The 14,727-nt window shown below is 47.9% G+C and overlaps 1 protein-coding gene across 1 annotated transcript; it reads right to left on the bottom strand.

Moving 5' to 3' along the window:
- Positions 1-2,819: 2,819 nt before the first annotated feature.
- On the bottom strand, positions 2,820-12,796 carry Htr5a (5-hydroxytryptamine receptor 5A). The gene is made up of 2 exons (XM_051152210.1): positions 11,420-12,796; positions 2,820-3,282 (listed from the first exon to the last, which is right to left on the bottom strand). Exons 1-2 carry the CDS (start codon positions 12,158-12,160, stop codon positions 2,950-2,952), a joined length of 1,074 nt encoding a protein of 357 aa, XP_051008167.1. The 5' UTR covers positions 12,161-12,796; the 3' UTR covers positions 2,820-2,949.
- Between the last annotated feature and the right edge of the window lie 1,931 nt (positions 12,797-14,727).

Raw genomic sequence — 14,727 nt, 5'->3', positions numbered from 1 at the left:
ACAGACAAGAATCCACATTAAACACGTCCAGTTACGATACTAGCTGGCTAACACCCTCCGCTGGCTCATACTCTCCTATAAAGGCCGTCTTTGCAGGAAATTCAAGACAATTTATGTCAAAACCACAAATAAATCATCATAAATGTTCAATTTTGAAATGTTGATGAGTATAATTTATTATGTACAATCTAATGTGTCTGTGCCTGCTGTTAGAATACCCAGCTTTAACTTGTGGGTTTGAGGAATTAAGAAATGGAATATAATGAGGTTTTATTGCCCAAGAGTTTGTAAATGCTTTGAATGACAAGGGTGGGCTTTTTTTTAATTGAGGTGAAATGGGTGAAGCTGCCCCTTGGTGATAGAAGTGGTGGCCTTCAGGTGGTAAGAATGTCCGTGAGTGCTCTGCCAGCAGCTGGGTGGGCAAGCAGTAGTGACTCACTCCCCTTTCCAGCTGTGGAGGAGAGGGACTAACACACTCCTACCTTCCTTGGATCTAAACGCTCATCTCACTGAGGGCTCCTGGCTGAGAGGTGACAATGAAGGACACAGTGCACAATATGCAGTTTAGAACATTCTGTGTGCATCCTATTTTCATAGGACTCAGATACAACAAAAACAACTTCTTATATCTGGTTAGTTGTGACCGAGGCCAAGAAAGAAAGAAAGAAACAAACAAACAAACTTAGTTCTTGTTGACACAACTAGCAAACCCTTGTTATGAGAACAGTCATGACAGTGATAGCCATGTAAGCCATTCTGTTCACTTTCCAGACTGTCCGACCCAGTCCCTGGATGTAGGATGTGTGTCTGGTCCAGGCCACTGCTCCCAGACAAAGGGCCTCAGAGTATTAGAGAATTTTTACTTAAAATCCTCTTGGTCCAGGTGTGGTAGTACACACCTTTTATCCCAGCACTTGGGGCACAGGCAGAGACAGAGGCAGGCAGATCTCTATGAGTTTGAGATCAGCCTGGTCTACACAGCGGGTTCTAGGATGGCCAAGGCTACTTAGTGAGGTCCTGTCTCAAACATAAGTAAACGAACAAGGAAACATTTTGAAATCCTGAGGATGACGTTGTTGCACTTTCAGTGAACTGGAGAAACAGAGCAATGCCCTGCAGCGGTAGCAGCATCCGGCTAGTTCTGAGGGCCCACTTCCTGCAGGAGGACTTGTCAGCAAATGGTCCAGGCACGGCTGCAAAGGCAGCCCCTTGCTCCTCACCGCTGTGATCTGAAGTATGTGTGCTTTTGCTCACTCCGGATTTTGCTGAGAGCCGCATGCTGAGACATCCACAGCTCTGTGTGTTCCAATGGCTCCATCCCTGCTTTGTGGGAGAAGTCAGCACACACAGGGCTCTGCAAAGTCTCTCCTTGGATTTGTTGATAATGTTCTCAAAGCTCCCTTGGGCTCCCTTTGGAGGTCAGAGTGTGCCCACAGTTTTCTATGACCACGCAAACACTGTCTCTACTATATAGTCTTTGACACACTGATTACACTGCCAAACTGATAGAGGCCTCATTAGACTCTTGTTTGTCTATCTGGTCAGCTTCATATACCAACTGCAAAATGGCAATGCCCCTGCTACTGCATGTGTCTGATAGACAGGCCCTTGTGGTCACCAACTGTGAAACTGTGTTAAGAAGTCAACAACTATGCCAGGTTCGGTGGTGCACACCTTTAATCCCAGCACTCAGGAGGCAGAGGCAGGCGGATCTCTGAGTTCGAGGACAGTCTGGTCTACAAAGCAAGATCAGGACTGCAAGAGAAACCCTATCTCAATCCCCGCCCCCCCCACACACACACAAAGAAGCCAACAACTCATGGCAGTTGTTAACCTCTAATTTTACTATTTAGACAAGAAACACTAAGGCCAGAAACATTTGAAGGAACCATACCAAGAAAAACCTATAACAAATAAATTGTGAAATTAGTAAATTTTTCTATTGTTCGTGACCAGTTGTTTCAAAATGGAAAGAAATATTTTGTTTTTTCCAGTTCCAAGCTGATGGGCTGAGTCAATTTTAACTGGAAACTGTGCCTTTCTGCAGTGCATGTGTATGTGTGTGTGTGTGTGTGTGTGTGTGTGTGTGTGTGTGTGTGTGTGTGTTTACCATGGACAAAACGGTAAAGACAGGAATTGCTGTCCTCAGGAGTGGGACTGTGTTCTGATATGTGTGGGGACATATATGTGTGGGGAAGTTTGTGGTCAAGTGTTAGGAAGGACTTAGCATTAGGATGTACACTCTAGGGCCACAGAGCAGAACTCTGAAGTGAGGGCTATTCTGGGAAGTTTGGCCTCATGGTCCACTGCTCACCAAACAGCCTCACCAGGGCATTTTGTTGTTGTTGTTGTATGTTGCTAGAGAGCTCAGGCTGGTTTTGAACCTACTACGTAGCCCAGGCTGGATGAGAGCCTCCTGCTGAAGTCTCCTTAGTGCTGGATTACAGGTGTGTGTGTTTGACCATTGATAAATAGCTTTAGGTCTTACCCTTCTTTCTGCCCCTCTCTACCTACCTGAGTTGTTTCACTTCCTCCTCCCTCCTCCTCCTCCTCCTCCTCCTCCTCCTCCTCCTCCTCCTCCTCCCTCCTTGTCTTCCTCTCCCCTTTTCTTCCTCCCCCATCCCACCTCTTGTCTCTTCTGGTCAACTTTTCTCATGTCTGTGCTGGAGTGGATTTAGAGGAGGAACGGGCACTTTGTGGGCCAGGCAGGTCCGTGGCTGCTGGTACAGAGTGAGAGAGTACCCAGACAGAGGCCATAAGCCACCAGAGCCCTCAGGAGAAGCAACTCCCAACACATGAGCGCAGAAGTGACCTGAGCTGAGCTCTGATGTGACCCTCGTGCCCTTGGCAGAAGGAGCTTGTCCTCAGCATTGCTGGGAGAGACCGCAAAGGTTCATGGGACAGGATAGTCCACTGAGCTCTGCGAAGAAGGCACTCCCATCTGGCTTCTCACTGCTGCTTAGAGAAGAAGAGCTTGAAAGCGCTGCTGTAGCTCCTGTTGAACGCTGTGTAGATGAGCGGGTTGAAAAAGGAGTTGGAATAGCCCAGCCACAGGAAGATGCTCTTCCAGATGGCAGGAATGTCCCAGGAGCACAGGGGACTGATGAGCTCTGTGACAAAGAAAGGAAACCAGCAGAGCACAAACACGCCGATGAGGATGCCCACCATGAGGGCGGCCCTCTGCTCCTTCTGCTCGCGCCAAGTATCCCCTTCTGTCTGGAAGGTAACAGTGGCACGGCGGACCGTGAACACCATCTGGGGCTGGTGAGTGGCATCCTTCACCTGCAAGGTACAAGCAGACACTTGGTAAGGAATTGCCCCGTCACACCTGTCAGGTGGTGGTTGGCTGGGCTGAGCCCAGATGCAGATGGGCCTGAGCCCCACAAACAACGCCAAAGTAAGTGTTGGAGCTTAGGTGAGGAATCCTGCAAACTAGAGGGTATAGCAGTGCGATGGCAGGACCATGGTTCTGCGGTGTAGAAAAGAGAGGAAGCCACAGTACAGAGTTCGAAACAATGTAATGGCCACTGTTTGGAGATCCCGGCTGTCTGGAAAGTTTCCACTGTCTCCTGTTTGCAGGTCTGTGCGCTCACTCTAGCTTCCAGACCTTGGCTCTCTGCTAGTCACTGGCTACAATGAAGCACTTAACTGAGGCTGGCTCATTACCAGATGTCAGAAAGAGTGAATAAGGCTAGCACAGTGTGAGCCAGCAGGCCAAGCTAGATCTTCTGTCGCCGCTGTCACACTTTTAGAACAGGTGTTTCACACCTGTTCAGACTCACCGAAACTTTCCAGATTTACCAGCCCCATCCCCCCACCCCACCCCCACCCCTTTATGTTGTTGTTGCTGATGATGATCTTTTCAAGACAGGGTAGCTCTGGCTGTCCTGGAACTGACTCTGTAGACCAAACTGGCCTTGAATTCACAGAGATCCACCCACCTCTGCCTCCCGAGTGCTGGGACTAAGGGCATGTGCCACCACTGCCCACTGCCTTTTCTCTTAAAATAACTGAGTTATTTAGGGGATTAGCACCACTTGCTAAAGCTCTTGCTTTTTCCAAAATGTTGATATACTAGATAATTGTTTACAGTTTTACTACAAGTCTAGCACCAATTAGTATTACCCTGCTTGGTGGTGCTGAAGTCAGCTGACAGAGACTCTCAGCACCAAAGTGTGGGCTCAGTTTATTTGCAAAGACAGGTCACCTGGTCCTGCCGGAACACTCAAGAGACAGATTCGCGCATTAGAAGAAGGCTCGGCATGGTGCTGATAAAAATGTCCCAACTCAGGGGCAGACTGGTTGTTCCGTAGCTATGGTAACAAGGAGGCTTGCTGGCTGTCTAAACCTCTTCCGCTGATCAAGGACAATGTCCTTCCCTGAGCACATGCTTGTAAATGAGCCAATCATCACCAGCCGTCACTTGGGAGGCAGCCAATCAAGTCAGAGTCACCCTAGAAACCAGACTCTGAGAGCCAATCAGCCTGCGCTCCCACACTCTATAGATGACGTTGCCCACTGCCCCACCCGCGCCCGACCATCATGAATGACTTTCTCTTAATGCCTAGGCCACAGGCTCAGCAGTTCTCACCTCAGCCCCTGGGTCACAGCTGGGCCCTGCCTTGTGGCCAGTTCTAAAAGTAGCACTGAGACCATGTAATGTCTCTCTACGAAAAAGCATTCAGAGGACCTCAGCTCCAGGCACCTGCCTGCACAGGCTTTTGTGAGGAACTACTGGTTCCTCAGGCTCTGCCTGGTCCCCTGGGCTCTTACTGCTTAACGATGACTGGAGAGTCTGGAATTGGCAAGCAAGGGTGTCCATGTGTCAGGTCGTCAGGTCGAGGTATTTGTTTCTAGTAACTAGAGCTTCAGCCAACAGTCTGCCCATTTTGCTTAAGATGTAGACAGTGTGAGGGCCAGGAGTGGTGGCACACGCCTTTAATCCCAGCACTTGGGAGGCAGAGGCAGACGGATCATTGTGAGTTCGAGGCCAGCCTGGTCTACAAAGCGAGTCCAGGACAGTCAAGACCACACAGAGAGACCTTGTCTCAAAAAACCAAAAAAAAAAAAAAAAAAAAAAAAAAAGAAAGAAAGAAAGAAAAAGATGTAGACAGTGTGTCAGTGTATACTACCACTGTCCTGTGTAATTAGCCTGCAGGGGCTGCAGCTGCTTGGTTTAGTTTTAAAGATTTGTTTTACGTGTGTGTGTGTGTGTGTGTGTGTGTGTGTTCATGTGTTCACTTGGGTGTCCGCAGGGTCTAGAAGAGGGTATTAGGTCAGTGTTGAAGGTGTGAGCTGCCATTTGTGCTCGGATTGAACTCAGGTCTTCTGCAAGACCAGCAAGCACTCCACAACGAGCCATCTCTGTCTAGCCCCATTCATCTTGTTTAATTTATATCCAGAGGCCTTACCACATTGCCCCCGCCCTTGGGTCTCTCTCTAGCATGTTCTGGAAGATTTGTCAGGCTTTCTAAATGACCCTGCCCTTTCTTCAAGACTTTTTTACTCAGGAAATACACAAGCATTCTGTAAATTCCCCAGATATAAAGTCAGATCTATAAACTGTAATTCAAAGCCTATGGCAGAGTCAAGGGCTTAGGGAAGAATTTGCCTAAGCTTCAGAGAAAAGGGCAGGAATGTGTTGTAGGATTTAGAATTTCATTAGAGCAGCAAACAAACCGTAGTATCTATCTGGAGCTGTCACAGCCTGAATCGAATCTAAACCTCTTCAGATATGGAAATATTTAAAGGCAGGAGAGAGAGAGAGAGAGAGAGAGAGAGAGAGAGAGAGAGAGAGAGAGAGAGAGAGAGAGAGAGAGAGGAGGGTTATCTAATCCAACTCTGGAAAATTAAACATAAAGACAGAATATGACCTACATGAGGAGATGTCAGAAGCTTCTTTGGCACAGGATGACTGAAGAAAGGTACAAAACTGCAAAGCAAATAAAGACAGAAGAAGATAGACCGAACAGAAAACCCACACACAGCATTTGTGCGGACTGGAAGCCCACAGCTGGCGGAACAGGTGTGGAAGCTGAAGCTCAGGCCTGCGCCCACCCTGAGTTTTTTGAGACAGGGTCTCTCTATATAGCTCTGGCTGTACTGGAACTCACTATGTTGCCCACGAGCTCACAAAGATCTTCCTGCCTCTGCCTCTGGAGCGCTGGAATTAAAGCCGTGCACCATCATGCCTGGCTCAGTCTTTTCTCTCAATAAATGGACTCAAAAATAAGTAAGTGAAACTGTGAACTTAGCAACTTAGAAAATATGAGGTTAGACATTTACAAATAGCCTTAAAAGGTAAAGGCCAGAGATGCATGCAAGATGCAGTTCTCTGGCTACACCTGAATAGGCCTCTGGGCCCAGAGATGTGGGAGCCTAGATAAGATACATTGCCCATAGATTGTCATCTATCCTGTCTTTCACCTCTTATATCTATCAGGTACTAACTGCTTGTCATGCATCTATATGTATCTTACTCTATTAGCAGAAGGCTCCTTAAAAGAATCGATATCTCGATTAGTCTACGGAATAGCTACCACTAAGGGGACAAACATGCTTGTGGCCATTTGCGGCCCACACGGGGTGACATGCCAGTATCCATCAACTCTTCCATCCTTGCCGTGCTTTACTGTCTGGCCTGTCTGTACGCTCAGGTCCTGTAGGCCCTGTCCAAGAACTGGAGAACCTGAGATTCTCACGTTGGGATTTCATATTTTTTTATGGTCTTTTTATGCTGTCCATGCTGGCTCTGTGTTGGTTAAATGCATTAAAGATTGCCTAAAAAATGAATAAAAAAGAATTAGTATCTCATCTTATCTGATACCAATATCTCATATTAGCTGATAGCAAGGTCACTATCCAAAATCCGCTCAATGAAGTCATTCCAAAGGGGACATAGTCACCTACCATATCCTCATCTTTCTGACATTAGAGGACATGTGCTTGATGTGCAGCTGCCCTTCTCATTTGTACAGTTAAAGCTCCCTTTATCTCTCACATTATAAAGATCAACTCACTTGATATAGAATTTAAAGCTTCTCTAGGGTGGGCTAGAGAGATGGCTCAGCAGTTAATCACACTAGCTGCTCAGCTGGGTGTGGGGGCACACGCCTTTAGTCCCAGCCCTGGAGGGTAGAGGCAGGTGGATCTCTGAGTTTGAGACCAGCCTGGTCTACACAGTGAGCTCCAGGACAGCCAGAACTACATAGAGAAACCCTGCCTCAAAAGGGGGGAGGGGGTGTTTGAAAGATGGCTAAGAGGTTAAGAGCACTGACTGCTCTTTCCAAAGGTCCTGAGTTCAATTCCCAGCAAGCACCTGGTAGCTCTCAACCATCTATAATGAGATCTGGTACCCTCTTCTGTTGTGCAGGCAGAACACTGTATACATAATAAATCTTTGGGTGGTGCTGCCGCATGCCTTTAATCCCAGCACTTGGGAGGCAGAGGCAGGTGGATCTCTGTGAGCTCAAGGCCAGCCTGGTTTACAAAGGGAGTCCACACTGCTCAACCAAAAGGTCCAGATTTGATGGCAGCACTCCTATGGCAGACCACAACTGCCTGTAACTCCAATTCCAGAGGCTCCAACACCCTCTTCTGGCCTTTTGCAGGTAGCAGGCACACACATGGTATACACAGATACGTGCAGGCAAAACATCTATAACACATAAAATAAGTAAAATAAAAATTATCTGAGAATAGCAAGATGGCTCAGTGGGGTAAAGGTGTTTGCCAGTAACCCTGGGGACCTGAGTTTGATCCCGCTGGTTATAAAGAGAACCAATTCCTGCCAGCTGTCTTCTAATTTCCACATGCACTGAGGTGTGCGCACAGGCACTAGCATGCATGTGCATGAGAGAGTGACGAAATGTAAAACAATAAAACACCAAGGTATCTGAAAGGCAACGGTAACCTAGTTTACAGTCAAATTTTGAAACAAACCTAGGTGCTTTTTTTCTTTAGTAAAATACTTTGTCACTGGACACGGTATGGGCTGCAGTCTATGCTGGAAGCTAAGGAAGAAGAGTCTCAAGTTTAAGGCTAACCTGGGCTACATAGCAAATTCCAGGATATATATGGGTTATATATGAAGGCCCCACCACAAACAAACAAAAGATAGACAAAAATTATTTTTTGTGTGTGTGCCAGATGACTAAAAAAGAAGAGTAAATCAAAGACCAATCTGTGGCCATGAAGCACATTTCCCCCAAAGGTTCGAGGGGACGTGAGGTTCCAGTGATGAGAAGACAGCCTCTTTCTTATCTGAGACTCATTTGAAGTCTGGTAAATACTGTCTGTTTCTAAATAAACTGTGCTGCTGCTCATGAGGAGGTTGTAGCTGAGAATACTTACACTTGCCCCAGAGCATTACCTAAGGGGCAGCCAGGGGCCTGGAGTCCCTGCAGAGCCCCCACAAGTACAGGGACTGCAGCCCAGTGCACCCAAACAGCTGGACCAGAGTCCCCAGGAACCTTTCCTTTTATACCAATAACTGCACCAAGGGCTCTGGAGAGATGCCCAGCAGTTAAAAGCACTGGCTCTGGGCCTGGAGAGATGGCTCAGAGGTTAAGAGCACTGACTGCTTCTCCAGTAGGTCCTGAGTTCAATTCCTAGCAACCACATGGTGGCTCACAACCATCTATAATGAAGTCTGGTGCCCTCTTCTGGTCTGCAGCTGTACTGGCAGGAAGAACACTAAATACCTAATAAATTAAATAAATAAACCTTTAAAAAAAAAAAAAAAAAAAAAAGCACTGGCTCATTTCCCAGGGGACCTGGGTTTGATTCCCAGTACCAACAGGGCTGTTCACAACCATTTCTAACTCCAGTTCTAGGGGATCCAACTCCTTTTTCCGGCCTCCACAGATACCAGGTGTATGTGTGGTTTTTTTTTTTTTTTTTTTTTTTCAAGACAGGATTTCTCTGAGTAGCCCTGGCTATTCTGGACCAGCTTTGTAAACCAGGCTGGCCTCAAACTCAGAGATCCACTAGCCTCTGCCTCCCAAGTGCTGGGATTAAAGGTGTGCTCCACCACCGGTGATCTCTGTGAGTTCAAGGCCAGCCTGGTCTACAAAGCCCAGAACAGCCAAGATGACACAGAAAAACTCTGTCTCAACAAAACAAAACAACCTGGAGCACCAAATAAAGTGGGTGTATTAGGACACACTTCTAATTCCATCACTGGGAGGGAGGATCAGTCCATAGAGAGCTACACAGAGCTGGTAGAGATCCAGGTCTTCAGGCCTCCATGGGCACTTATAAAATGTTTGTTTTAAATTATTTAGTATGTCTGAGTGTTTTGCCTCCATGTATGTCTGTGCACTACGTGCATGCAGTTCCCACAGAGGCCAGAAAGGGGCATCTGACCTCCTGGAACTGGAGTTACTGATGGTTGTCAGCCATGGGGGTGCTGGAAATCCCACCAAGGTTCTCTGAAAGAACAGCCAGTGCTCTTTACAACTGAGCCATCTCTCCAATTCCCTAAGAAAACGTTTTCAAATTAAAAAAACAAATCAAAAGTGCACACTGACAGAGCCATGCTTCCCAGCTCCCGGTTCAGTAATGAAAGCTCTGTTTCCTTGTCACTACCTGTAAAGAGTCCCAGTCCCCAACTGCTAATGGACCTATCCAGCATCTCCCTACTGCTAGAATAGGAAAAAAAAATGGGTGGAGAGACTAGAATCTCTGGCCTGGGTAGAGACATAACATTCAGTTGGGCAGGGTCATTCACTGGGCCTAGGAATGGAGGCTTACCTTGAGCCCTGCTGAAGAGGTGGGCGGGACGATTAGTGCCCCCTCCCAGCCCCTAGCACAGTAGCTTATAACCTACAACCACTGTGTTCTGTCTCCTGGTTTTCTAAGCATAGCCTCTTCTTTTCTCTTTGTCTTTTCTAAGCGCACTTTTCTTAACTTAAAGCCACCTTCTCCTTTTTATATGCTCGTTTAAATTCAAGGAGAAGCAAAGCTGGTATTTCTGTTTCTGTTCCCAGGGGAATCAGGTGGGCTCCAAACTTCAGTAGCCTAAGGCTACTTAGAACCTAGTTCCAGGCTCATCAGCGGATACAGCAATTTCCAAAATTCAGTTCTGTGAATTCTGGACCTTGAAATTCTTCATTGTGGAGCGCCCTGTGCTATTAGAAGTCACTAGGCAACCCAAACATCATCCTTGTTGGAGGACCACTGCTCTAGGTGGAGGAGGCCTCTAACACTCTTCTCCTCTTTTATTCTAAAACAAAAATGATGCTCCTCTCCTCTGACCTACACCTAAGCTTGAGTGACTGGAAATGCAGCCACAGTGGCGGGTCTTCACAAGTAACCACCGCTCTCCAGCCTTACCTTTACATCAACCCAGGACACACACTCGGCCGATTCATTTAAAACAGACTACTGTCCCAGAGCCCAGCAACAGAAAACGGGACTCTGTCCTTGTCTGGTCTAACTTCAGTACACAAATGGGGTTTTGAGCAGTGGGTGGGGAGCTGGCTCCTGCTCATGGAGCTTGAGAACACTGAATCACTAAATCAGCTTCTGGAGTTACAGAGAGGCAGGCAGGAAAGTGTGGGTGGGAGAAGATGAAAGCAGGACTTCCTGGTTGTAGAGCTTCAAATGCCAACTATGGGGGGGGCCTGGGGGGGCTATGGGGGGAGGGCGCTGTCCATCCTGAAATGTCAATTTCCTCCTGCATATTACTCAAAGGAAAGGCAGACAGGCCAAGTGGTCCTCAGTGGTACCCATGGCTTGATGGGGCTGCAGTAAATAGATCCAGAAAGCAGTGGTACAAACCGCAAGGCAAGCGAAGCAGACAATAAATGCAGGCACCAAGATGGCAGTAAACAGTTGTTTTTAATCTTGGGGGGCAGGTGGTTTAAGTAGGGCACGTTAGAAGGAAGAATGACAGCAACCTAGAAATCGTAGTTTGCAAAACAGCCTAGAACACAGCACAGCTGATGAGCCTGCTATGTGGCAATCATCCTGTCAATCATTCTCTTCTTCCCTCCTCTAGACAGCCTCACTACCAATGCAGAAACTGCAGGGGTATTTTGTTTGGATTTGGTTTTTTGTCGTCCATCCCTCCCCCCCACCCCCACTGAGCCAGTGTCCCCCAGATGCCAGCTTCTTTGGATGGTCTATAAGGGATGCTAGCCATCCACAGGGCTTTAGAGCCAAAGTGACCAGGTGGGACATGGATCATTTTCTCACCTCTCCACCTAAGAAAAAAACAATCCACCAGACACTCAGCATGGGAGGAGCTCAGTAATTCAGAGCTTAGAGCAAAGGGAGTCTCTGCCGCTTGCACCCACCCTTGCCTACCTCTCCCCAAACTGGAGAGCTTCACTTTCCACAGACATCGGGAGGTGTGCTTCGAAGAAAGCCTTTGAGATGAAAGTGAAGTATTTTTAGTAATCCTTGTAGCACCCACCTCCACAGCTTCGGGTACGGGGGAGACGCTGTTGGTCTTCCTGGAGCCCACGCGGAACTTCGCGGCCTTGTAAATCTTCCAGTATACGAAAAGCACCACGCACAGCGGCAGATAGAAGGCGCCCACAGTGGAGAACACCGTATAGGAAGGCTCGCGACTGACCTGGCATTCCTCACTGAGCTCAGAGTATGTCTCCCCCCAGCCGAAGACCAGCGGGGCCAGAGAGATGACGGCGGAGAGCGCCCAGGTAAGCAGAATCATCACATTGGAGACACGCTTGCGAGCACGGAGTGTGTACTCCAGGTGGCGTGTGATGGACCAATAGCGGTCCAGTGCTATTGCTGTCACATTCCAGATGCTGGCGGTGCAGCAGAGCACGTCACAAGCGATCCACAGCTGGCACAGCCGCCGGCCCAGCTGCCAGCGCCGCCCAGACAGTTCATGAACCAGGCTCAGTGGCATGACAAGAGCAGCCACCAGCACATCCGAGACGGCCATAGACGCCACCAGGTTGTGTGGCACGCGGTGGAAGGTGCGTACCCTGAGGATGGTGGCCAGCACCAGCAGGTTCCAAGCGAATGTGGCCACGGCTAGAAAGCCCAGCAGGGTCAGGACTAACACTCGGAAAACTGAAAGAAAGGGCCGACTAGGGCGCAGGTCTTCCGTGCTCAGGGTGCGGTTAGCTTCCAAAGAGGAGGGAGTGGGGAGAGAAAAGGAGGTCAAGTTTACAGGCAGATCCATTGCTGGCTCAGGACACCTGCGTTCAGACTTGGTAGCCACTGAGGCCACTGGAGTCAGTCTAGATGTTTGCCACCACTGGCCAGTAGAAAGGATTCTGCCAATGGCCTGTGAACCTGGCCCCAATCTCCAGCCAGTGAGAGGAGACAGTGGCAGAGAGGAGGACACTTGGGCTGCAAGCCACACAGCCTAGGTATCCATAGAGATTTGGAAAGCGGACTCAAGAGGCTGAGACCAGAAGTCAGAGCCCGCCTATGCGATCACGTGCCTGCAGCTCCTCACCTCGGTGGAGACCGCTGTCTGGTCGCCTTTAGCGGAGCATCCTTAAGGTCTGGCCCCCTGGCCTCGTGCAAGGTGGATGCCTGGAACCCAGCTAGAACATCAGAATAGTCGCTGGTCCAGGCTTACTCTCTGCCCACCGTCCCCCTCAGTAGCTCCGAGGGGTGGGGGTGGAGGTGGTGAGAGGACAGGATAGCAGAATACTGAAGAAGTCATGCAGATACCTGCTTTCTAGAGATCGCCTTCTGTCCTGCGCTGGCCTCTCTGCCGTGCCCGGGGCTGCTGCTCAGAGAGAGCTCGGTGGCGGCGCCCACTGAACCAGCCTCAGCAAAGTGAGGCTCCGGAGCTACGTAAGGCATCAGCTGATAAAGCCGCCTCTCCCCGCCCCTGGCTGCCTGTGCTTGGCGCTGTCCGCGGTGCTGCTGCCTATACCAGCACAGCTTGGTGTCTAGCCACAGTCCAGCCGCTTTTTACCAATGGGTCAGTGGTCAGGAACCAATTAGCAAGTGAACTTTCCTACACCCTTCCTCCAACACCTGTGCCCCCCTCTGGAGGTGATTTTGAGGTCCCGAGACACATCTTGGTCTCCAGGGGATGCTTGACGTACAAGTGTCCGGAGTTAGGCACCTACCTAACCCAGCCCACTGCTGTTCCCTACCAGATTTCTTGCTCACCTCCTAACTGGGTGAGCAAAGTGGCCTCGTTTAAGGAGCTTAGAGGAGAAAAGATAGATGGCTGTTTGTCCTGTTTTCAGAGAAAGCTAAGGAGTGGAGTCGGGGTGCCTATTTCCTGACACCTAGAAAGAGGCTTGCAGGAGTCTCTACCGAGGAGCTGGAGGAAGCACTGGCTGCCTTTGGTTCCCAGGACTCACACAGCAGCTCACAACTGACTGTAACTCCATTTCTAGGGCATGTGGTGCTCAATTCTGGCTCCCACCAGCATTATGTACATGTGGTGCACATACATACAAGCAGGCAAACGTGCATCTAAAATAAAAATAAATAAATCCTTAAGGAAGAAAAAAAGAAAAAGCTCAATGGCAGGGGCATTGAGCCAGGCATTCCAGCACTTGAATTTGAGGCAGATGGAGCTCTATGAGTTCAAGGCCAGCCAGGGCTACATAGTCTCAAAAAATAAAGTAAAATACAAGCAAAACAAAACGAACAACAAAAATCCAAGTAACTAAATAAAAAACACAACAGGGACATTAACTCTTCACCCCAATGCACATGTAAACAAAGTGACAAAACAATAACAACAACAACAACACACACACAGCCATTGACCCTTCTTAGTAGTCGCAGACCTTTTCAGTGGATTTGCTTGGGTCAAAGCAACAATCTTAAAGTATCACTTGCTTTTTACAGTGTTAATACTCATGGTGGTGGTCCAAATGTGGGACACGTATATGGCCTTTCTGATAACAAAGGAAACTGCTTATGTTGAGAAATGCTACTGACATAATTATTATATGTTGGCTAGAACTGGAAATATTTTTAATGAAATAACAACGTTTTCCTTGAAAGAATTATGGACAGATAAAACACTATTCTTCACCTTTGTATATATTGCATATATTCTCTTTCAAATGAGTGAGGTAAGCCTTTAAGGAAAATAAATGACACTATTTTTCACCCATAACAAAATTCTAGAACATCCAATTCCACCATTGGACACCTGGCAGCTTCCACATGCTTAGAGATCTGTGGGCTGATGTTGATGATAAGGTTAATGAGTGCAATTCTTTTTTAAAAAGATGTATTTGGTTATTTTAAGTTATGCACATGTGGCAGGGATTATATACTCATGTGTGCAGGAAGATAAAGGCATCAGATCCCCTGTAGCTGGGGTTATAGGTGGTCATGAGATGCCTGATATAGGTTTGCTGGAAGAAGTACATGCTCCTAACCATTTAGCCATCACCCCAGTCTTATGATACTATATTACAAATGTGTCACCATCTGGAAAGTCTGAACTGAACAATTCAATAACTCAAATGACCAGGCGATGACATGACAAATTCCTGAATAGGATTTGATTCAGTTCAAAAGGCAAAGCACACAATAGGTCTTTTTTTATTGTTTGCTTTTGTGCACAGCACAGATGTTAAGGTCAGAGGACAAATTTTGGAACCAGTTCTCACCTTTCACTGTGGGTTTGGGGATCAGACTCAGATCATCAGGCTTTGCGGCCAGCATCTTTCCCAGCTGATCCCTCTCACGGGCCGATGATGGATTTTGATCTACCGGTATGAAAAGGTATATAGTAAGATTCACTATGCACAAAGAGTT

Source organism: Acomys russatus, chromosome 10 (genome assembly GCF_903995435.1).
Source record: "Acomys russatus chromosome 10, mAcoRus1.1, whole genome shotgun sequence".
Taxonomy (NCBI): Eukaryota; Metazoa; Chordata; class Mammalia; order Rodentia; family Muridae; genus Acomys; species Acomys russatus.
Note: the sequence above shows the minus strand (reverse complement) of the source record. Positions and strands in the feature narration are given on the sequence as shown.